Genomic DNA, 26,173 nt, shown 5'->3' on the forward strand with positions numbered 1-26,173 from the left:
TAATAATCTTGAGGTATGCCAGTGAACAACTCGTTATTCTCAAAATTGGTGAAGAAGAAACATTGAGTCTGCCTATCCTCTGCATATACAAACAGGGAGCTAAAATGTACTCCAGTTAATTAATGAAGAAGAAATAACAAAAACAATTGCCATATTTCTATCCCCCGTAACCATTGATAAACAGCAGCTTACGAAATCACAACAAAAAGGTGGGAGATAAAACTCTTATGACATATACCTCTCAGTGACAGAGGAATATACTACGAATTATGAGGTGGGCTTGACAAAAATGGTCCAACTTCTAGAACTCATGAGCAAGTCGAGAAAATCATTACTCAGTATGGTAGCCCACTAGCCACATCTGATTGACCAGAAGTTGACATGTGGTCAGTTGTGCTGAAGGCATAGATTTTTCTACTGACAGCATATTCAAAGAATAATATTTTGGATACATTGGATCAAATGAAATATTTAATTAGTGAATGACATCTGTTTCTTTGTACCTTGTTTTTAAAGTGGCTTCTCAAATTTTTACATTACATAGACCATAGGCATGAAGTTTTTACTGGGCAATGCTGATCTAGATCCCTCTACTCACTTACAGGAAATAAAGAGATCAGATGAATATGTTTAACCATTTTATTGGAATGGATTCTGTAACACTCAAATGACTTGAAACTACAGAAAAACAATTACCAAGCTTATTAAAAAAGAAGAAAGGACAAGAAAAACTTTAAGAGAGGGAGAGCCTATAGGTTAAAGAGCATGCATATTCAACAAGGGAGTTACACCTACTGTCTTCCAGTTATTCAATCAAACACTAATCTAGGGACTGCTGTGAGGGGGGTTTGCAGATGTAATTAAACTCCCTAATCAATTAAATTTAAATTAGGGAGGTTTCATTGGGTTGACCTAATTTACTCAGTTGGAAGGTCATAAAAGAGGGTTTAGGCCTTCCCAGAGACCAAAAGAGACTTTCATTCATGAACTACTTCAAACCTTGCCCGCAGGCTTTCAGCCTACTTATGACCTTGCCTTCCTGACAGTGGCCCTATGAACGGCAGGTTTACTTAGCTATCTCCCATCATTGTGTCAGGTAGTACCTTATAATAAGGTCTTTGTGAAAATCGATCCTACTGAATCCTGGATGCTTTAAATTTTAGTTAGAAGGGTAAATGCGACTTGGGAAAAGTCAATTTCAAAAGGTCATATACTGTATGCTTCCATGTATATAACATTTTCGAAATGACAAAATTATAGAAAGGGAAACCAGACCAGGGCTGATTGAGGAATAGTTGTGGGGGAGGAGGGTGAGTATGGCTACAAAGGTAGTACAGGAAGCTTTTTGTGGTGATGGAATACTTTTGTATGTCCATTGTAGTCATGTTTGTACAAATCTACACATGTGAAAAACCACACAGAATGATGCAGATACATGCTTATGTTCAAGTTTCGATGTTGAACTACAGTTATGAAATAAGATATAGCCATTGGGTAAACTTTGAAGAGTACACAAGACATCTGTACTCATTTTTGCAACTTTTCCTGAATTTGGAATCATTTCAAAATAAATAGTAAAAAAAATGAAGAAAGGAATTTAAAAGAAATATTAACCAAATGGAATGAATAAACCTTATTTTTATTCTTTTCCCCCTTATTTTGATTCCCATTTAAACAATAGAAGCCTGTTAAATTTTAAGTGAAATGAGTCATTGTGGTTTCAAAGGTTAAGCTATCAGCTTCTAGCTAAAAGGTCATTGATTCAATCCCAGCAGCCACTCCACAGGAGAAAGAAGTGGCAGTGAACTTCTAGAAAGATTTACAGCTTTGAAAACCCTTTGAAGCAGTTTTGCTTTTTCCTAAAGGGACATTACGTTTTGGGTTGCTAACCTCAAGGTCAGCAGCTCAAAACCAGCAACCGCTCCCAGGAGAAAGACTGGGCTTTCTACTCCTATCAACAGTTACAGTCTCAGAAAGCCACAGAGGGCGTTCTGCCCTGTCTTAAAGGGTTGTTATGAGTTGGAATTGACAGTTGGCAGTGCGTTTGGAGTTTTAAAGCAATGCTATAAGCTAGAAGTAGACTTGACTCTATAGGTTTGGTTTGGCTTTGGTACGATAGAATGAACAGTTGAAAACTAGATATGGTATTTACTGTCAGATTATTGATGTTTTGATTATTATTACTGATAGTAGTGTTACAATTATTTTAGAAGAGTGATTTATCTTTTAGAGAGATTTTCCAAGATGTTTCATAATGAAATGATACATACCTGATATTTGCTCACAAATAATGGAAGAAAGGTTGAACTAAAGAAGAAATTTGATTGTCTATTAATGGATAATTGCTGATGGCGTGATGACGCCTGGGAATTGATTGCAGTATTCTGCTTATTTTGTATTTTTTTATATTTTACTTGACAAGAGTAAAAAAAAGACAAATGTATGGATTATTTATTAAAGGATATTAATAATGTAGAAGCCTTGGCATTGTTATTATAATGCCCTGGGTCTTCAAAAAATCTCCCTTGGATTTTAAGAGGTTAAAACAATCCTTTCGATCAAAACTAATTTCAAAATCGTTATGTGTGCAAAGCACTAGGCTTAAAGATATCCTACCCTGTGTACGTCATTCTGCTTCTGAACTGCTGGAAAATCGCCTCCGATCGGTGCCTGCCGGCTTAACTCATCCTCTTTCAGCTGCACCCACACCAGGAGCTCCTGAAGAGAAAGGTGCAGCCGCTTCCACTGGTCCGAACTGGCTTCCAAATGGGACCTGAAACTCAATGGGGACAAAGCAGTCAATCTTTGGACTTATAAGTAACAGTCCTAACAACGCCATGAAAGGCATGGTGGTCAGCTAATATCACAATGCAGAAACTGATGGGGATTGTGTAAACACACTGCCTACCTGATTTCGAGGGCCTTTAAAATAGGGGGTAAGTCGGTGGCATTCTAGAGTCAAGCATAAGCCCTATGCTTTTTTTTTTTTTTACATGCAGGATTCTGAGATGTTTGTCACGAACAGGGCACTGGCAGGGATGGCTTCCACAGGGGCAGTCAAACGGTGCTTAATGTTTCCGGTGCAGAACAAATCCGACCCAGTGACTAACACAAACTACTCGATTACCATTTGACTCACACTAAAACTGGACTGCTTTCTGCTTCAAGAAACGGAAAATTCTCTCCTCTATTTCCGCTTTTCTTGTTCCCACACTCCAGGCAGCCTTGTGCACGGCCTCCTTCTGTCTGGTGTCTGTTCCATAGGCCTTTCCTCTACCCTTCTTTATTCATGTGCACCTGGGATTTGTTTTCACCGAGTGCCAACATTTTCTGCTTTGTTATTTTTGTGTAAAATTTTCTGAGACAACAACTCATGTGGAAGACTAAAATCCGACAGTTGCCTGAAAGTCTTCCCCCCAAACATGAATAATTTAGCCAGGAGACTGAGTGCCTTCCCATCAACAGAATTTAGGACGTGTTAATCTGTAGAAGCCATTTAAGAGGAGACAAATGAATGATCTGTGTTATAAGACCCACATTTCACTTGGGGGATGAGAAGTTAAATTAATAAAATAAATCATCTTGCAGAAAACCAGGAGGAAGCACAGAGTGTTACTCAAATCATTTTCCTCAGGTACACTAGGAATTGGACTGCATTGCTCACATATTATCCATAATTACTAATAATTCACAAATCTAATGCTGTCTGTAATGTAAACATACTAGTGTCGCCAATGAAGCAAAGACTGAAATGTAAAGCCAAGCAAGGAGGGAGAGGGAAACATTTCCCTTGAATACGTTAGTAATACCATCTGACATCTCAAATGCAATTCTCCTTCGGGCCTTAGTTAAAGAGAATCGCAAGCGTACCTATTTGGAAATCCAAATGTTGCAATTTCTCTGAAGGATAATTTGATGATCTATAACTCTCCTTAAAAAGCAAAAATGCAATGACCCACAAGTTCTAATTCAACGATTTCATACCAAGGAAATAACCGGGAAAGCATGTTAAGATCTAGAACCAAGCATGGTCTGTGTAGTTTCATTTATGATTGGGGCAAAATGAACAATTTAAATAGGCAATGTGAGGGAATGGGTTACATATGCAATAACGAGTTCACACAATGAAATACTATGCAAATGTTCAATATGATGACATAGGCAGATATGTATGGATATGGAAAGATCACCCTGACAGTTGCCAAGAGAGAAAGCAGGTGACAAAAATGTCTACCTTCTATTATTTGCAAGCATTTGTGTGTGTATTTGTGTGCACATGTTTGACTATGCATGAAAAAAATGTGGAACAAACAACTAGGTTGCCATGTAAAAGTAGATTTATATTTGATTGATTCTATCTTCATTTTACGTTTCCAAATTGTCAGAATTCTTTGTATTTGAATGAACAATATCAACATTAGCTGCAGAAAGGCAATCCATCACATAAGAGAGATGAAGTGGTTAGGACTTGAGGGGTATTAAGATCTAATAAATGAATCACGAAATACCACAAATACCATGAATTAAACAGCATATGTGCAGATTACATATAATGTACAGGTCAGTTCTTTGAAGTTTTGATTCCCTCCTTCTCTTTTATTTATTATGTTTTATGGTACACCCAAGTTAGAATTCCCTATTCAGGGTTTTGGCTGTTTAATGGCAAGTAATGACTATGAGTTTCAGAGCTTCCCTGGCATGTTTGGAATTTGCAGGTTGGTCACCTTGGGGGTGAAGTAAGGCTGTCAAGCAGGATATTTTGAAAGAAAGTAAGAAAGAGGCACAGTCAAGACATGGGAAAGCAGCAAATGGGAGAAGAGACAGGGATTAAAGAAATTTTTGTTGAGTGCCTGTAAGTGTCATGATATACTGGAGAGTAGAGAGAGGGAGATGGAAAGGAGACCATGGAGATGCCGAATGAATGACCTCTTTCTATTTGGTATACCAGTTGTCATCAAGTGTCCAAGCAGATTCTTGCTCCATAAGACTTTTGTTGATGGCGTCATGATTACAACTTAGCTTATTAAAAGTAAAGTCAGCAGTTTGAAACCACCAGCCACCTCCTCGGGAGAAAGATGAGGCTTTCTGCTCGAAGAAAGAGTAACAGTCTCAAAAACCTAGAAGGACAGTTCTCCCCTATCCTATAGGCTAGAGTCTGCCTCCACTTAATTGCAGTATTTTTAGAGCTTTTTCACAATAGGTTACTAGGCCTTTATTCTCACATGGTACCAAGTGGACTTGAACCTTTAAGCTTTCCATCATCAGTTGAATGTGTTAACGACTTGTGCCAACCAGAGACTTTCTCTGGAAACAAATTCTCCCTGTGGTGGAGAGGTCTGGAGGAGAATCTGCCACAGGGAAGGAGTTCTGCTTTATTGATGTGAAGAAATCCCACCAACCTGGTTCTAGGTTAAATGGTACCAAGGAATCATTAATGGTCAATGAACCTCTTTGTGTCTTGAGAGAGGAGAGAAGAGGTGAGAAGAAGAGAGCAGAGTGCTCTGAGGTCTAGGGAATGCAGTTCTAAAGGATCGAGGAGAAACTCCACAGCAAGAGATCTGGAGGCTGATCTAAGTCAAGCACAGAAGGCTGCCAGAGAGAGAGTAGAGCAGAAGAAGACCCTCACATCACAAAAGACATAAAAGTTGTCATCTACACCATTGTGTGCTCATCTTCCCCATACAATCGCTGAAGACAAATGGGTGCATAAGCAAATGTGGTGAAGAAAGCTGATGGTGCCTGGCAATAAAAATATATAGCGTCTGGGTTCTTAAAGGTGTGAAGGTAAACAAGGGCCATCTAGCTCAGAAGCAACAAAGTCCACATGGAAGAACACACCAGCCTGTGTGATCGAGTGGTCCCAAAGGGATCAGTTACCAGGCATCAAAGAACAAAAAATCATATCATTGACTGCACACCTCCATGATAGGATCCCTGAAGACAAATGGGTGCATAAGCAAATGTGGTGAAGAAAGCTGATGGTGCCCGGCTATCAAAAGAGATAGTGTCTGGGGTCTTAAAGGCTTGAAGGTGAACAAGCGGCCATCTAGCTCAGAAGCAAATAAGCCCACATGGAAGAAGCACACCAGCCAGTGCGATCACGAGGTGCCCAAGGGACCAGGTATAAGGCATCATGCAAAAAAAAAAAAAGATATAAGTGTGTGTATGTATGTGTATATATGTGTATATGTATATATGTATATATATATATATATATATATATATATATATCATATTAAATGAAGGGGGAAATGCAGAGTGGAGACCCAAGGCCCAAGTGTCGGCCAATGGAGATCCCCTCATAGAGGGGTTTAGGAGAGGAGATGGGTTAATTAGGGTGTGAGGTAGTATCGATGAAGAACACAGCTTTCCCCCAGATCCTGGATGTTTCCTCCCCCCAACTACCATGATCCGAATTCTACCTTGCAGGGCTGGATAGGACAGAGGCTGTACACTGGTACATATGAGGGCTGGAGGTACAGGGAATCCAGGGTGGATGATACCTTCAGGACCAAGGGTGTGAGGGACGATGCTGGGAGAGTGGAGGGTGAGTGGGTTGGAAAGGGGAAACTGATTACAAGGATCCACATGTGACCTCTTCCCTGGGAGAGAGACAGCAGAGAAGGGGGGAAGGGAGACTCCAGATAGGGCAAGATATGACAAAACAATGATGTATAAATTACCAAGGGCACATGAGGGAGGGAGGAATGGGGAGGGAGGGGAAAAAAAAAGAGGACCTGATGCAAGGGGCTTAAGTGGAGAGCAAATGCCTTGAGAATGATTGGGGCAGGGAGTGTATGGATGTGCTTTATACAATTGATGTATGTATATGTATGGATTGTGGTAAGAGTTGTATGAGTCCCTAATAAAATGTAAAAGAAGAAAAGAGAAAAAAATGATTAGGGCAAAGACTGTACAGATGTGCTTTATACAAATGATGTATGTATATGTATGAACTGTGAAAAGAATTGTATGAGCCCCAATAAATTGTTAAAATAAAAAAAAAAGAAAAAAAAGAGTTGTATGAGTCCCCAACAACATGATTTAAAAAAAAACAAATCAACTTGTCATCTATCGGGAGACTATTCCTCAGGTATTGAGTTAGGTAAGAGGACATTATATTGGATCACCTTATTTAGCCAATGAATTTATTATCTTCTAAAGCATGCGAGTGAAAGAAAGAAAAAGTAACGCAAAGACCAAACATAGTCCAGAGGACACTGGGTAAGGACTAGGGAAGAGAACAAAAGTCTGACGATTAATTTCCGTTCAAACAAACACACTCGTGGCTCTCAGACTGAAGTGCACACAAGTTCTCAGATGTGAGTTGCCCACCAGTTGCCCTTGAGTCTACCCAGACTCACAGCGACCTTTGTGGAGCAGAGCAGGAATCTAATCCCAACAGAGTTTTAATGGCTTCCTCCCACCCCAGGAGATATCCAGGCCTTTCTTCTGAGAAGCCTCTGGGTTGACTCTAACGGGCAATTTTTCAAGTACCAGCCAACCACCTTTACCATTTGCACTATCCAGGAACTCTAGCATTGGAGGAAAAACCAAATCAACAACTGCACTCACTGCTTCCTGTAAATTTGGACTCATCATGACCGCATAGAGTGAGGCAGAACTGCCCTTTTGGGACTTCAGGATGAAATCTTTACAGAAGTAAACAGTTGGTGGATTCGACCCACTGACATTGTGGCTAGCAACTCAATGTGTAACACAGCTCATTTGGAATCTGGATTCCTAGGTCCCATCTCCAGGATGCCTGAAGTGAAAATCTCTGTATGTGAGCCCAAAAACTCTTCTTTGCGAAGTAATTTCTTAAAATATTTCAGATCCTCCCTAAACATTATTTGTTGGTGGCCACAGGGCAAAGGTGGTGTTTCTCAGTGACATGATTTCGAAGGAGAATTTAAATGTAATGAAAAACTATGAGCTGGAAAATTTTTTTTTATCATGTTAAGCTTGTGAAGTATTTTCAGTACACATTTCTAATATATTTGTTGGAAATAGCTGACCTATTTTCATTTTCAAGTGTGTATACCAAATATTTCAATATGCTTAACCTATGCTTGTACTGGGAATGTCTCCAACTAAAAATGTTTCTTTGTAATGAAATGTCTTTCTTTTTTTGGAACGAACATTCTCTTACTCGCTGTCATCGAATCCATTCAGATTTATAGGGATTTCATATGACCAAGCAGAAAAGCCCCTTGGGGTTCCTTAGGCTGTTAAGTCTTTACGGGAAAAGAAAGTCTCATCTTTCTTCTGTGGTGCAGTTGGTGGATTGGAACAGCTGTCCTAGTGGCTAGCACTCCAAGGCACACCCCACAACACCACCAGGACTTTCTGAAAGGAACCTTACCAAAACCAAACTCACTGCTATCAGATTGATTCTGACTCATAGAAACCCTATAGGACAGGGTGGAATGGCCCCTGTGGGTTTTTGAGACAATAACTCTTTGTAGGAGTAGAAAGCCTCACCTTTTCCCCAGAAAAGAACCTTAGAAATAACAATTCAACCCTCTTGTTTTGAAAATCAGGAAACAGAAACAAAGGGGTAGAGACTAGTTCTGGAGTCCATAACTTGCACTGTCTTTAAAAAATATGACCTGTGATATGGGAATTATAAACCTTTCTTATAAGAAGACTTGTTTAACCTTAGCAGTTTTACCCAACTGTTTTGGATCCCTGAGCAAAAATGCACCTGGCTAATTGCTAAGTAAACTCTGGTTACCTTTATCTACTCAACAGAATGTGGAAAGGGCCACGAACTGAGAAAAGAACAAACAAATCTGTCTCGGAAGAAATACAGCCAGACCGCTCCTTAGAGGGAAGGGTAGCTAGAGTCCACCCGAATACTTTGGACATGCTACCAGCAGATACCACTTCCTGGGAAAATAACACCATGCTTGGTAACGGAGAGTAGAAGTGAAAACAAGGCAGACCTTCAACAAAGTGGGTTGACCCAGTGGCCACGACAATGGGCTCAAACATCAGATTCATTGGGAGGACAGGGCAGGGCTTGGTGCTGTTTCCTTTTGTTTTGCAGAGGGTGGTTATGAGCCAGAATCGATTTGATGGCATCGAACAACAACGAGGACCACAATAACAATGAGTAAAACAACTCAAGGAGGTTTCCATTGTCACATGTAGCTGGTAGTCATGGCCTATTAATCTTTATTAGTGAAGACAAGGGCTCAGGGGCTACTAGACTTTAACAAGGCAAGTGCTGATCTTTAATAAACAGAAAATATCTACACTTTCTAAGGTTTAGGGAAAATGCAGAACCTTCGGGTGTGCTGGGATCTTTTGCCTGGTCTTTAAGGAACTCTTCAGTGTCAGGACTCTAAGAATTATAGGGGCTGCTAAAGTGATTGTTATTTCTCCAGACACAAATATTTCAAGTGTGATTTGGTTGATGCCTACTTTGAAATCCATAATAAAACTTTACACTGAAAGGCTTGTATTCTTCAAGCAAAATGTGTTATATTGAATTCATTTTTCACTTTGACGTTCTTTATGAAACTAATGATATATCTTGTATATCTTGGGTTACCCATGTGTAATAAAATAACACTTTAACACATGGAGGGGTAAAAAAGGCACACTTAGAAAAATAATAAGGAGCCACAGGAATAAAGTGAGAGCTATGGAACTTTAAATAAAGAGAATGAAGCCCCAAGAGAAATTTTGAGAAATGTTGTTTAATAGGTCATGTACTCTAACTTTGAAAAAAAATTAATATTCCAAGATTAGAAGGTCAGAGATCCTCAATATTCAAATTGTATTTGTCTCTCAAAGGCAGAAAGACTTTCCTTTATTTTCCAGTGTCAAAAACACAGACAAAAAATGTCTTTCACTTCTCACGGCAAGGACTCCCTTTGAGAGTGACTGCCACTTCCGCCTAACACATGCTCCTGTTCTCAGCACTCAAATTAAGATGTGCAGAGACATAAACATAAATGCTTTCCATAACACAGACAAGATTTCCTCTGAAATTACAGGTTGTACCTTGTGCCGAAATTATGTTGACAACAAATTATGTGATTCTCACAGGCCAAAATATAAAAAAAAATTTAAAAAATCTGGAAAACTGATCATATTAACATGGCAAATTAAATTGAAATCTATGTTATTTTTAAAGTAAAAAAAAAGAAAATTCCCACACCACATCTTAAATTGTTCAAATTAAAAACCTTAAAAACACAAGGTTTGGGGATCTGGAGTTAATTGGGATGAGAAACGTTTTCTTTGAATATTCACTATCTTGATGTGGAATACTGTCATCTACAACTTTTTGTGTATACATGTGAGTTTTTTTTAAAAGCCACTTTATGTTTTCTGTTACTTAAACTCATTAATCTTTTATTCTATTTGCTGACATTTAACTATCACTGTCTATTTACTGCTTTTTATACCTTTTGGGCAAATTGGGATGTGGTAATGCACGAGGAACAAACAGATGGTGTGTATTTTCTTCAACTCAATTATGAGGTAGCAATATCCAATTTCAATTTGAATATTCTTTTGCCTTCAAAAACATTCTACTAGCTTTTCTTTTACACCATCTCTTTGAAATTAATCAGCTCTATTTAAATATAAGAAAACCAAGGAAGGAAAGTTCACGAATGTTACCATTTTATCGAGTGAGGTGTAGAATTAAAATAATTGAATTTTAGAATTTCCAGGGAACTTGGAGAGACCCCCTATTTGTTCAATTCCCCTCATCTCAGTGGGGAGAAGGCAGCTAATGTCTGGGGGAGCTACATGATACCGCAGGGTCATATGCCAGCTTGTTAGTAGAGCCTGTGGAGAAATTAGGCCTCCCAAATGCTGGCCCAGAACTCCTCTCCTCCTCCTCCTCACTCACTCATTTGTGATTTGGAGTTTTTGTGTTCATCTAATGTTGCTGAAGACAGCAAACACAACCTTATGTAACAACCTGTGATTACTTAATTTGCCATCTAGTGTAAAAAAGGAAAGTACAAGGAATAACTGGTGAAGGAATAGTCAGAGAAGGAAATAGTCATTCTGGAAACTGAGTAACATTTGAGAGAATGAAAGAAGAGATGAGACTCGAAGTATGAGGATCAGCAAAATGAACATGCTCAGATGAGGGAGTGAGGGGGAATCGTTGGAGAGGAGAAATTGGTAAGAAAGCAGAACATACTTGGCTCAGAGGAAGCATGGTGGCAAAACCTGGAACACTTCTTGGGGAAAAAGAGCTGGGGGACCACACCAAAGGGAAAGACACAAAAGGGAAGGAGTTTAGCAAGGGATTTACTGGGCAGATTTGGTAAAGTATGGAGTTGCCACTAGATTCTAGTGACAGCAGGGACCTTTCATTTGTTTGACCCAAGTGTTTTTCTTTCAGGGCCTAGTAGAACATGTCATATGTAGTAGCCCATTAATAAATATGTGCTGAATGAACAAATAAATGAAGCAACGAATGAATACTGGGCACTAATAAGTTCAAAGTTCTTAAACAAAAGATGATGAGATGAAAATAGTGTCCAAGGAACTTGTCAATGGGCAATAACCAAAACCCGCAGACTCGCTGTCCTCCAGGCAATTGTCCCGCCTGGGGAGCCCAGAGGGCAGGGCAGAACTGCCCCTGTGGGTTACAGGAACAGTAGCTGCTTCCTGGGGTAGAAAGCCTCATCTTTCTCCTGAGGAAATGGGCAATAGATGGTAGAAATATGAAAGAAGAACATATACAAATCTGTTAGCGTGACATGACAGGAAGAGTTGACTAAGAACTGCAATTGCATAGGGCCGAGGGAAACTACAGGGAGAGCAAGGAAAAGCATGCAGCGGTGGCTATAAAGGCAGAAGGCCATCTCTTATGAGTGAAATGCAAAGAGCACATCCAAACTCAGGATCATTTGGTGTGCAAACAACATTTGAGAGTGGGGAATGGAAACAGGCACCTCTGTGAAATTAGCCCTGATGCTTCATTTGTGTATTTTTTTTGAAATAAAAGTGGGTTCATAACCCTTCATAAAAGATTGAACCAATTGTAATTGGAAAGTATAATATAGCTTGGGCAACCATAGGCCACACCCCCCAGCCAGGTATCTTTGGAATTACTTTCTTTAATGCTGGCGACTGTGCACTATAAAATAACCCCAGTGGAGGAACTGACTAGATTTACAGAGCAAGCTTATGGATACCACCAGGGGTGCTTCCAGAGTTCCTTTATCCTAGTTCTGCGTCCTATCAAGTCTCTACCTTTACTATGCTTCCCGCAGCTGAACCCTGCCATTCACTGTGGATTGACTGATTCCCTTATTTCAACCAAGTGGCAGGGAATAATCGGAATGGCTTTGATGTGAGGAATTACTTCTGTGCTTTTTATAACAGAGTGCTTATAACACATCCTGTATTATTAGGAAGGTTTATTGAAAGGCCACAGCCACTGATCTGAATATTTACATTCTGGACTTTGCAGCCCCTCAGAGCAGCTAAGGTACCTGTTTTCTACTTGATTAATGAGAGCACAAATTACACTGTGCTCGCTAGCATATGGGAAAATGCGGAGAAGGAAGAGGCCATATTTTGGCTGACACACTGTTTGCCGCTTTCAATTTGCCTTTTCTTTCTTCAAGTTCACACGAAGGGGAAAAAGGTGCTGAGTGATGTTCGCAACAGTCCAGGCACCTTCCTTTCTCTTTCTGGCAAAACAGAAATAACTCGCTGTGCTTTGCTTTACCCACCAATATCTTTTCCATCACACATGTTTCATTCTTTTTAAATGACAGATGGTATGAAAGTGGCCTTTCTCATTAAACCCAGTGCCCTCTCTTGGTGTTGAAGCCAAAGGAGTTTCCCTAGCTGGGGAAATGCCATTGCCCAGTGTACCTTGTCGATACAAAGCTCATACACAAGATAGGGAGCTAAAAGTCGGGGTGTTAGAAGATGAGGGATAAAAAAAGTTTTATAAATGAAAAAAAAAACCAATCGATCCTTTTCTACTCCTGGGAACATGCTTCTCTAGTTCATCTACTGACACATTGTATACGGATTTGTAAATGATAGGTCCATTTTGCGCTCTCTTTTATCCACTGTGGTAGAAAATGTGGGTTTAAAGCTGGAGCCAGACTCCCTGCCTTCCAATTGCATGAACTAGGTGAACCTCTTGGTGCCTCTGTTTCTGTAAGTGTAAAAACAGGAGGGCTGCGGTTTGATTGTACCTCTTAGAGTTGCTCAGAATTTTAAATGAAAGAATAAATATAAAGTGCTTATAATGTGGTTTGCTAGGTAGATATGATACGTGTAAATGACTATCACTACTATTGTGTCAGGTTAACGGCAGACTTTTGTAATAATGGTTTGGAAGGAATACAAGTTTTCAATCGTGGTCAAGTTAGAGAAAACAACAACAACAGCCACAACAACAACTATAGATCAGAAGAGAAAATTTCTCTCTGGCATCTTACTACATAGAAGTAAACTACTTTTAACATTTAGCTCCTTCCCTTTTAATCGTTATGAAACCCACTGTCCACTACCACCCATTCCTTACCTTCAGACAAAAAGCACAATGCATTTTTATAAAGAGAAGTGATGTTGCAACTGATGTGAAAGCATTAAACTTGATGTCTACTCTGCGTACTTCCTAGACCACTTAGGCAAACCCTGGGCATTTCAGTGACTATCTTTAGTGTCATTTTGAGAAAATGTGGCAAGAGGTTCACCTAGTCTTTCCCACATGAGGCCTAGATGCATACAGGAACTTCTCCAAAGAAAGTTCATCCATCCAAAGAGGCAAAATTCAAAGCCAAGGATCATAGAGCAGGAACTGCTTCCTCTACTGAGGTTGTGTTTCAATACCATCCGAGAGGATGCAAAAGACAAGAAATGTCTATACTCTCTGACCGCAGTAGCTATGGAGGGTGTCTTTAACTTGTTTATTATAAAATGGTATTAGTAGTTAAAGGGTGGCCTCTGTTATTCATCTAGAAGGATGCCAATGAAAGAATTCTATAATAAACAGACACGAATTTTATCACTTTCAGTATAACCATATGATAAGCCAAGAGAGAACTCGATGAAATTAGTATACTGTGTTCCTCATTCAAATTCACTCTAATGTCTTAATATGCATCTCTCCTGTGGTTATAAAACATCACCATTTTAATCTAATCTGAACCCTCAAGTATCATCTCCATACCAAGCAAATGAATGATTCATTTATTCAAAATAAAATGAATCATTCTGAAATTGGATGATTTACATAAACATATGAGACATTAGCTACTCATGCTAGGAAAAATTCTTAGCTTTTTAATTTATTTTGACTGTTTTTTTTTTTGGCTTTTGATCTTTTCCTACCTGATGTTGAGAGACTTTTTCCGCAGCTCACTCCACTTTAAGTTCATGGTATCCAATCGTCTTTGTAACAGGACGGCATCATCTGAGCCTTCCAGGGATCTGCGGATTTTCTGGCCATTTTCATCCAGGTTGTGATAGATATCTGCGTGGGCTTCAATTTCTCCTTGGAGGTCCTGGAGGAGAGTAAGGACAAGGCACAGAGACCTGATTACCAAACACGAGGGATTCGTTCCCACGGTGCATTTAGAGAAATGCTCTACTGAAAAGAATTTGGGCAAAAGGCATTTCAAGACAACCATCCAGCAAGAAGATATGAGGGGGGTTTCCAAACAAAGTTGGTGGACAAGTGGAATGAAAAGATCATGGAATTTCCCCACAAACTTCCAGAAGCTCCCGAGTACAAACCAAACAAAGATGAGCATCTAACTGGGTATAATAAAGTTATTCCTAGTCACTGTGAGCTGGAAAGGAATGGATTTATCAGTACACATTTCAAAGGCAACCATTTCTATTTCATTTTACTGTAACACATTCAGAAAACCCTTCCACGGAAAAGCATGTCTGTTTCCACCATTTTATCATGTTATGGGGCAAGTCATTTTCCCTGCACATACGTAGAGCTGCCTTGGACCACAAACACATGCAGAGACGAATATACACGGCAGTACTTGGTGCACAGCAGCAGCCCAGTAATGGGTTTCTCTGATAAGAAAGAATCTTCCGGAAAATACACATTCAGTTTATCTTGGGGTTGCAGCATCAAAAGTAAACTATTCCCTTTCAAAAATTATTGGACTTAGGCTTGGGAAACAGGAAGTCCATAACGCACAGCCACTGAGGCAATTCCAACTCATAGCAACCCTAAACGACAGAGACTGTCACTCTTTATCAGAATAGAAAGCCTCACATTTCCCCCAAGGAGTTGCTGGGGGGTTTGAATGGCTGACCTTGCGGTTGGCAGCCCAAGGCATAACCCACTCCGCCACTGCATTCAACCTCATTCATGTAAGATACAAATCAAGAAAATTATCAGAGAAGAGTCTGACCTTTACATGGTATGTCTTCCTGTGCAACATTTTCAGCTTGAACCGGGGACTACAGCACCGATCCTGTTGCATAGCAATCCTGAGAAAACCCAGTGACGGCAAGCGCTCTGCTTTAAAATGCCAACTTTGCTCACATTCTATTGACAGAATGAATTTCGGAGGCCAGGCCTCGCCAGTCAATAATAATAAACAGTCACTTTGTACTCCTCACTAAACGGTAGCAAGGCCTGTGGATGTGGGAGGGACCTCAAAGAGAGGCGGCCTGGAGTATGCAACTGACAGTTTATATTAAACAGCCAACTTTTCTTATCGTTTTGTCATTATAAGCCAGAGACATTATAAATTCATTTTATATATGTGTTTCCCTCCTTGTTCCTAGCCGAACAGTCAAAGCCAAAGGAACATTCCTCAGAGAGCTGCCGGGTACCAGCATTCCTTTCTGCCTACACAATGAATAGAGGCTTTGTACATTATCTGACTTGCTCTTAGCGATTTGTATGCTTCTGTTCAACAAGTTTAAAAATTCATTCTGAAGCTCCAAACAATTGGATTGATCTGTGTAACTAGATTTTTTTTCCATCCCAGGCCCCCCCTACCCCCCAATCTCTTGCTCTCTCTTTTAGAAATCAAATTAAATTACTCTTTTAAAGTTAGAGGAAAAGTAGCAGCAATACATGTTAGACTTTCTGAAGAATTGGCTTGTGTTTTCCAGTCACAGCCTCCTCGCTGCAGAGTTAGGATGCTGCAGAAATGAGGGAGATGGACAATGAATGTTGCCTGTCACAGGTTTTGGCAGCTAAAGGATCACTGATGGACTGTAAAGAGACTTCTGTCCCATCCTCTTTGACTGGAAAGCAGGAGCGGGGATATGGATGGACCTACATCCAAAGCTGAAAGCATGGAGATACTAAAACAGAGAAAGGAACTTCTCTCTCCATTGCAACAAAACCAGGCTTGCGCAAAAAGGATATAGCCTGGTTGTGAAATGATCGGATGCGATGAAAAATCAGCATTGGGCTTCTTGAGCACTGGCACTTGGTCAAATATACATCCAGTTGACCAATGGGTCACTGCATGGAAAAGCATACTACAGCAAACGAGAAAACCGAGGTAACTTCTCTGACTAATATAGGACTAAGGAACGACCAGTTCCACGTTACACACAATCCCCCGCCCCCGGCGTCATTTTAATTTTCCTTAGCATCCTTTGTGCAGTCAATCTATATACACCTTATAACTTTGTCCTAGCCTATATACACTTAGGGGATTACAGTCAAACTTTTAGTTGCTCAAGATAATCAGATTTTTATACAACAATATGCATATAACTAGGAGTACATTTGATATTTATGTACTTAATATCGAGTGGAGACTCAGGTTCAACCAATAATTCCACAAACATGTATATCAAGAAAACACCAACATTTTCATTGCTAAATCAACGGCAGCTCTCTCCAAGCTACATAGGATGTGAATTCCTTAATTTGTGAAATTGTCATTTTTGCAACGGACATTACAGTGAATATAAACAATGTGACCACATTATCCAAAAGGAAAAGAATATCAAATCGATAAACAAATATTGAGGAGTTATAGTTCTACTTTTAGTACAATGGGAAATATGAGAAACACAAAAGACACTTTTATCTGCAGGCTTTCTAAAATCCACAGTGCAATTTTTATGTAGTTAACTCACATTTCTAACTAAATACACATGAGAATTTCCTGCCAAACCTCAGAGAAGCTGGGATAAAAATCTTTCCTTTTAGAAATTCGCAAGCAACTTAAGGAACGTCTTACTATTTGGCAGGAAGGTAAATCTTCGGCTAGTAGTACTTCTCAAGGTAATGATGATGGTTTAGGATAACAAATGATTTATGTATAAGTGATGGCTTTGTAGTTTATAAAAACACTTACCCATGTGCCACCTTAATCATTCCTTCTCCTGGCCCCATAAAGCACATTGTACTGTTTCTGTTGTACCAATGAGAACACAGATGCTCAAAAATTTTAAACTCACTTGTGGGAAGTCTCATATCTAGCAAATATAAGAGCTGGGAAATGGATGTGGGTCTCCAGACTGTAGAAGACCTTCAGATGTCTCCACATACCCATTCATTATACCCACTGGGTGGAAGATACAGTAGTGATCAAAGCTGACCAAGGATACTACTTATGAGGAAGAAAAGAAAAGTTGAAGGAAAACCAGATTGAAAGACAGCACTTCTAGTTTGATTACAATTTGTTTCTTCACATAGATTGATTTGTTTTGGTGGGATCTAATGAAAATCTTACTCCTGCTCAAACACCTGCAAGAAATGGGAAATGAAGATGACCTTTTCACTTCTCATTTACAATTGGCAACCAGACTACCTGTGAACAAATGCTGTTTGCACTGAAAAAAAAAAGTAGGGGGAGGCTTCCATACTACAAAATATTCCTGCTGCCAGACCAGAAATTCTACTAACAGTAATTCATGTCTATAAAAGTCATGTGAACTATTAGCTGAGCCAAAGTAATGGCTTAAACATGAACTCATCAGCATAAACATTGTGAGATCATGTTCCTTCGGGATAGCTGTTAGGTTTGAACCACCAACCTTGTGGATAGCAGTTCGATGCTTCCCTCACCACACCACCAAGTTTCCTTTTAGGGACAACATGCGGTAGGAAATTAGTCAAGCTAGTTTCAGGTAGGTTGTCCTGAAATATGGGTGAGTCAGTTAGTCTCGCAGGGCTCTCTTTGGGTGGTTGGGATATATGGTGAATTTCTCAGGAAAAATAGCATCAGTCCTAAGTGGGGAGGAGACATCCAAAAGAACAAGTAGGAAGACATGTTCACATTTGTATAGAACTACCATGATGGCAAAGCTGTGGTAACCAGGAGGGAGAATTGACTCAAAGGAACTGGTAACATAATGACATTTGTCTTAAACCTAAACCTTAGCAGTGGTGGGATGCAACTGGTTCGCATCAGTTCAGCAGAACCAATATCTAATTTTTTTGCTCTAATGACCATTTTAAGTATTTGAAAACAATATATGGAAAGGTAGTTTATGATTTTCCACATTTAATAAATAATAACTAAAAAGGAGGTACACTAAACTAGATTATAAGAAAAAGTTTTAAAATATTAATGAAAAAATCAAATAAAGTCACTAAAACTGTTATTTAAGATATATTTCCATATTGCTTCATGTTATTTTGTTTACATTGCTTTTTATTTTTGTCACAATGTTTTATTTATTATTTTATTTTATCATTTTAGTAGAACATAATCCATAAATCAAACCATTCAATAATGCAGTCATTTCAAACCATTCAATAATGCAGTCATATCAAACCATTCAATAATGCAGTCATATCAAGAAATATTATACAATCATAATTTCCATAGTCCTAGGTGGTTCTATTTAACCCTTGATATAGTCTGAAGAGTTCACTATTGAGCCTCAGTCACCCAATTCACCGCATGTTTTATCAAATTCCTCTCATTTTGATATGATATCACTTAGGAAGAATAGTTACTGATATGCAGAAAAAGAAGGTGTTTATTACACAACAAAAGTACTAGCAGGAGCAGCAATCATATCTGTAAACTAACACTACACAAGGCACTGTCCAAAGCACTGTATTGATATGAACCCACTTAATCTGCTCAGCATCTCTCTAGGGTAGGCGTGATTATTATATTCATTTTACCACTAAGAGAATGAAATTACTGAGAGGTTAAGTAAAATGCTCGAGGTCATATAGCTAATAACCGATGTACCAAGATTTCAAACGCAGGATGTGAAGCTCCAGAGACTGCATTTGTACGCCCTGGGTGATGCATATTAGGGGGCCTTTGCATTTTAGTTCGCTGGGGACTTGTGTTGGGATCAACTCGATGCTAGTGGATGAGTGGGGTGTGTGCATTTGTATCTGATTAGCAATCCTTCTGTCTACAGTGGACCAAATCTAGCACTCCCTTTCGACAATGCTGCACAGGGACTTTGTTTCTGTTTTAGCACTCAGAGTAACGCTATGGCCTTTTAAAATATGGAAACCATCAAACCTATCTGAAGCAGCAGACAGAAATGCATTCAACACAAGAGAGAAGACAAACTAATGGAAAAAAAATGGACACAAATACAAATGGAAAAGTATATGTAGCCCTGCTCCCTCAAAAGAAAAGTTACATCCCAAAGTTTGGTACAAGGATGAAGCACATTTTATTATTTTTATTAATCATTTTATTGGGAAGCTCTTACAAATCTTATGACAATGCATCACATATATACAAGTGCATTAAGCACACTTGTACATATGTTGCCATCAACATTTCAAAAACATGTTCTTTCTACTGGAGTCGTTGGTATTAGCCCCTTTTCAACTCCCCCTCCCCTGCTGTGAATCCTTGATTGATTATATATCATTGTTGCTATTTCCTGTCTTACACTGTCTGTTGTCTCCCTTCACTCACATATCTGTTATTTGTCTGCCTGGGGGTAGGCAATATATTCAACCTTGTGATGGGTTCCCCTTTCTCCCCCTTCCCCCATCCTCCTACCCTCATGATATCACCATTCCCACTACTATTCCTGAGGGTTTAATCTGTCTTAAATTCCATGTGTTCAGAGCTCTTATCTGCACCAATGTGTGTACTCTGGTCTAGACAGATTTGTAAGGTAGAACCGGGTCATGATAGTGGGAGGGGTTGGGGTGGAGGGAACATTCAGAAACTAGAGGAATAATGTGTGTTTCATCAGTTCTATACTGCACCCTCATTGAATTGTCCATTCTTTATAACCCTTCTGTGGTGGCATGTCCAATTGCCTACACATGGGCTTTGGGGTCTCCACTCCAAACCCCTCATTAACATCAATAAAATTGTTTGTTTTGGATCATTTGATACCTGATACCTGATCCTGTCAACACCTCATGATCATACAGGCTGGTGTGTTTATTCCATGTGGGCTTCTCTGCCTCTCTGCTGGATGGCTGCTTGTTTAACTTCAAGCTTTTAAGATCCCAGACACTATATCTTTTGGTAGCTGGGCACCATCCACTTTCTTCATCACATTATCATGCACATTTTAGTCGAGTACCAAGAAAGTTCAGATATGAGAAAAAGGAAGGCAGCATAGTGCAAAGACCTTAATATTCTCTTTCATGGAAGATTTATTTTCCCCCAAATCTACACTTTCTCATTCTTTGGGAGTGTGCCCTGCTCTATTTCTCATGTTTCAGCGATAACTAATGGAAAAGTGGAGTTAAATAGATATAGGCTTTAGTCTTCCCTTTGCTCTTATTAGCCATATAACTTTGGAAACCCTTTAATCTCTTCAGTGTTACTAAATAGTAAATAATAATAGCTACTTGGTGGGTTATTGTGAGTATTACATGGAATAACTTTTATAAATTTTTTTGAAAAGCAATCAACACACAATAAATCTTTAATAAATAACAAGTAATATACATTATAGTGTTTGCAGAGCATCACTGTGGAACTCAAGGGAGATAAATCAACTCCACAAAGTCATAGGACTTGGTTGGCACTGTGAATGGTGGATAGGATTGAGAGAGTTGAAGGAAAGTCGGTCATCCAGGTGGGAACAGCCTGCCCTTGAGAGAAAATGTAGGGATGAGTTTGATTTATGAGCAGGGGTATGGATAGTCTGACTTGATTTGAAACGATATTAAGGAGAACTAGAATTCAGTCCAGATCTTTAAATAAAGTAGGATAATGTCCTTACAGGAAGCCACCGAGAATAAAACTTCATAAAGAAAAGTAAAGCGCAAAGCCAGGATTGCTGAATATGAAATATATACAATTTCAATCAATATGTGAAATGATCCAGAATTATCTCTAGTATTATCAATATGTGAAATGATCCAGAACTATCTCTAGTTTTCAGAAGGCAACTGGGGAAGAAGAAGAAGAGTCACAAAATCCCTACTGGAAGTGAATGAAAGAAGATACCAGGAATTACGGGGTGTTGCACCCTTCTTTGCATGAAGCTCCTTCAAAAAGTTTTTGGGGAAAATGGGACTAAAAGATAATGGAGTTTTCCACCAACATTTCAAAGGTCTCTCATAAATAGTTGTGACACTATTCCATAGCAGGAAGTTTGACAATATCCACATCTTTGCTTTCCTATACCCTAGTGACACAGTGGTTACAAATTGGGCTGCTAACACAAGGTAAGCACTTCAAAACCACCAGTCGCTCCTCAGGATAAAAATGGAGCTTTCTGTTCCCATAAGGAGATATAGTCTCAGACCCATGGGGTTAGCTCTACCCTTTCCCTATAGGATCTCTATGAATCAACATTGACTTGGTGGCAGCGAGGTCTTTGGTTGCTGTTTGTTTTTTGACATATACTTGTACATAAGAAGCTCAGGTGGTGTCGTGGGTTACACACTGAGCTGCTTGCTAACCACAAGGTTGGCAGTTCAAACCTGGCAGCTTTCCTGTAGGAAAGATATAAGACTGTCTGCTTTCATAAAGATTTTAACATCTCAGAATCACAAAGGGGCAGTCAAACTCTATTCTGTAGAGTCACTATGGGTTGGTGTTGACTCGATGACAGCTTGAGTTTGGGAAAGTTGTAGGAACTTGGCAAATGAGTGCCTCCTTTTCTTGAATATAGATGAAAATTGAAAGTAAGCAAAAAAAAACACAATGTAGAAAAAAATAAAAACAAGCGACCAAATTTCCCAACAAATTTCACCTTGGAAATACCATCTCCAATGCTTTCAGAAGGCTGACTAACATGCTATGGTTTGTATTTACCCATAGCTTTTAATTAAAAGAAGTTTGATAATCAGGGGGGAAACAACCCCAAAACTAATTATCCGATTTCTAAGAACTCAAAAGAGCAGAAACAAAAGATCCCAAGTTGGAAAGAAGTTATCCTTCCAGGCTCAGCTGACAGTAGTGAGAAGTGACATCTGGCCAGGAACCAGAAAGGTGCAAAAGGAGCCTCAGGAATGTATCATTGACAAGGACCAGCTAGTGTGGACACTAACAGCCCAACATGTGGCAAGAGCTCTAGTTTTACAATAAAGCACAATAAGGAATGTTAATGATGATAATCCAGAATTAGTCAGAAAAAAACACATTTAATTTAGAAAACTCTTTACGAAGAAAGGAGTGCACGCGAAACATGTTCTTTTATAAGTTGTTTTATTAGGGGCTCATACAACTCTTATCACAATCCATACATACATCAATTGTGTAAAGCACATTTGTACATTCATTGTCCTCATCATTCTGAAAACATTTGCTCTCCAATGCAAAACATGTTCTATGGCTCTCCTCCAACCCTGTTACTCCGAACAGGTGTCACTGCTTCAAAGAAATCAAATAAAACTAAAACAAACATGCAAAAGAGAAACTCCCTTAGGTTTTGGAAAAATCTGATTATCTCAAACAATTAGTTGAGAATGAGCTTTAAATAGTGATGCTTACAGGGGTGCCTTCAAAACACACACACACACACACACACACACAACACAAGCTCCATTATGATACTAAGATTGAGAGTAAATCTTTAGGAACCCTTATAGCACTCTAATAATAAGAAGTATGGTCCTGGAATTTGTAGGTCTGGTTTGGGGAAGGTTTCCCTTTGGAGTAACTCATTTGTATTGTACTCTCCCAAAGGGCGATTCTGTTATGGCTTGGAAATGAACACTAACAAAGACAAAACAACAAAATGATCCTACCACAAGGATTTTTGTTTGGGAAGAAACAGCCTCATGAAACACTTGGACTCACAGTCTTGGCTGTAACTAAGCACAGCGGTTCCTAACTAGCGCAGATAATACAGCTAGGTCCAGATCCACTGTGGCTGTAACGGGTTTTGTGTGTATTTGTTTTCAATGCTATATGTGGCCATTGCAATGCTTTAAAAAGCAGCAGATTTGTCATCCCAAGAGAAACAAGAGTTAATTTGAGGACTGCTGTTTGGCTGGGAGCCTGGTGGCTCTGGGTAGATAAGGAGTGTGTTTTCAGGTCCACTGCATTGCAATGCATCTTAAACGAACAGCTATGGATTTAGGAGTCCACAGGCTTTTCTTTAAAAATGGCTGTTATTAAGGTCCTCAGAGACTATTATCCTGCAGGGTTTGTTGTTTTTGCTTTCATATCTCATTCGAAAATTCTCACTCTTAAGCACTACAACAGTGGAGAGGAGGGATATGCTCTCCTCCCTCACTAAATTCCCAGGTGCAAAGCTTTATTTCAAAATCAAATCTTTCACAATGCCTGTCCTAGGGTGGATTCCCCCTCGAGGAAACTGAGCAAAATCCCATTGGTCAGACCGCCTTAAGCAATCCTAAATGCCAGGACCATGTGAGGCTTTCTCTCCTGGTCTGACCCTCTGGTTTACTGGAGTCTTAAACTGACTTTGAAAATTGACGAAATCATTTAAGATACACTACGTTGGAAATGAGATGAGTGTCATCTTTTCTCTTCTGCATTTTGCTCTTCATCGTTTCTTTTTATTTTGGCACCTTGCAAACCCATGCCACATTTTTACTTAAAACCTGAATACACATGAAGTCCCTATTTATTATTTCTTATTAAGTGTCAGCTATTTGGCTAGAAGCTATGGGAATGCATATAATGTAATAAAAGTGTAGTTCCAGCCTTTTTACTAATATTCCTTCCTTTTCCCCTTTCTCCATTTTCCCTCCCTTCCTTCCATATTAGAAGTTTTTGGCTTAAAGTGGTGAAAAAGTAGATCCTGTCCTCTTTGACTTTATAGCATCGTGCAATGGTGGAGGATCAATACAGTAAACAGGTGAGTACATGAATCATTAATTAAGATAATGATCTTATTATAAATGGGAAGCTAGCCCTTGCGGTGTAATGGTTATTCATTGTGTTGCGATCCCCGTGGTCAGCAGTTCAAAACCATCAGCAAGTACTCGGGAGAAAGACAGGGTTTTCTATTCCCGTAAACAGTTACAGTGTCGGAAACCTACGCGGGTATCTACGAGTCAGTATGGACTCGACGGCAGTGAGTACTGATGACGAGAATAATGGGGTGCATGGGAAAGCTAGTGATGGGAGACTCTGGTCATGGTAACCAAGTCATGGCAGCCTGTGTGAAGTTTCATGCCAGCTGACATTCGCAGCATCTGAAGAAACCAGCTTTAAACCAGCCAAGGCAAGAGAACAAGGAAACAGGAAGATCAGTGTATTAGCTCTGTTGTGACAGGATCTTGGCTAGAATTCCCTAAGTAAGGAAGAAATGTGACTGAAGAGCAGGCAAAAGAGGCCGCACATAATTTAGGGCCTTGAAGTTCCATAAGGGGTTCATATTTTTTTCCAAGTGCAGTGGGAAACTATTAAAGCCTTTAAATCAAGTAAGAGGAATAATTTGATTGAGGGTTTAAAAAAAGTCTCTCTCTGTGGGGAATAAAGAAGGCAAGAGGAAACAGCAAGAGCAGTTACAGGCCTGGACGGATAATCCATGCAAGAAAGTATGGTGGCCTCGAGCAGGGTGATTGCCGAGGGGGAGAAGTATACCGACTTGAGATACGATTTGGATATTGAGTCTCGTGTATACTAATGGTTGGGACAATGGAGTAGAAGGAGGGGGTGATCTCATAGAGAATGGCCAGGTTCTAACATGAACAACAGATGGATGGTAGTTCAATTTATGGAGATGGTGAAAACGGAGGGAAGATTTAGTTCCACATTACATTTTCAACATGGCAGGCTTAAAATTGATGTAACACCTTTAACTGGAGATTTCAATTAGGCAGCTGGACTTCTGAGTGGGTAGCTTAGAGAGATTTCTAAGCTGGTTATATGAATTTAAGATGATTTAAGTCTGCAGGTATTATCTAAGAGGATAGCAATGGGTAAGATTACTAAGGAGAAGAAGAAAAGAGAGCTCTAGGATAAATCTTGAAAACCACCAAGCTCCAAAGGTGAGATGAGGGTGGACAATCTAATCAAGGATACAGAAAAGGGATAGGCAAAGAGGTAGGAAGAAGACTAAAAAAATTATAGTGACATAGCAGCCAAGAGAGAAGAGAAGGTTTCAGAGTTGGGAATAGCTACCTTTGTCAAAACACTGATAAGAGGTTGGTAACATGATAACAGAAATTTGCCTATTGGCTTTGGCAACAAGAAAGGTCATTTGGTGATCTTCAAGAACAACTTCAGAGAAGTGTAAGTCTGCATAAGAGTAAGAAGACTAGGAGAGGCCTGAGGGGCCGGCCCCAATCCCAACTACTATCTGCCCCTCCCCACAGAAGAATTTATTTCAAAGGATGGCACTGAATCTACAGCTCCAGGAGAGGGACATATCTGATCAGAGCACACGGGAGCAGATGAAGTGGGAGCATATCCTGGCCCATCAGGTCTTGTGGACAAGCTTCTAGATTAGAGCAGCCAGTCCACAGAGAGGACCACATGGCCAGCCTCACTATGAGGCATGATGTTCCTCACTGAACCATAGCCCTACAGGGGACAACACTGGAGACACAGTGTGAGAATTGCGCCCTATCAGATCCCGCCACATCGAGGCAAAACACTTAGGGTGTGCAACAGAATAACCAGGGAATGGAGCAGCGAGGTCCCCAGGGAATGCCTAAGGTGGACTTTGGGGCCAGAGCTTGGTGCCCCAACAGACTGGACTGGAAAATACTCCTAAAGGCCAACAAACAGTCCTTGAACTAACTACAAGCTTGTTGTGTTTTGTTTTTTGTCATTGTTTTGTTGTATATTGTTGCTTGGTTTTCCTCTGTCTAGTTTTTGTGTATGTTAGTATCTCTGCAGGTCTGTCT

At 39.7% G+C, this 26,173-nt stretch overlaps 1 protein-coding gene across 3 annotated transcripts in view; it reads right to left on the bottom strand.

The window, feature by feature from the left end:
- Positions 1 to 26,173, bottom strand: part of DMD (dystrophin) — a 730,751-nt gene that overhangs the window by 431,109 nt on the left and 273,469 nt on the right. For all 3 annotated transcript variants that reach the window (XM_075538193.1, XM_075538191.1, XM_075538194.1), the window contains exons 6-7: positions 14,338 to 14,510; positions 2,617 to 2,773 (exon numbers count right to left, since the gene is read on the bottom strand). In XM_075538193.1, coding sequence (XP_075394308.1) covers positions 2,617 to 2,773; positions 14,338 to 14,510 — 330 coding nt within the window. The remainder of the gene's footprint in view (positions 1 to 2,616; positions 2,774 to 14,337; positions 14,511 to 26,173) is intronic.

The sequence above is a fragment of the Tenrec ecaudatus genome, chromosome X (assembly GCF_050624435.1).
Source record: "Tenrec ecaudatus isolate mTenEca1 chromosome X, mTenEca1.hap1, whole genome shotgun sequence".
Taxonomy (NCBI): Eukaryota; Metazoa; Chordata; class Mammalia; order Afrosoricida; family Tenrecidae; genus Tenrec; species Tenrec ecaudatus.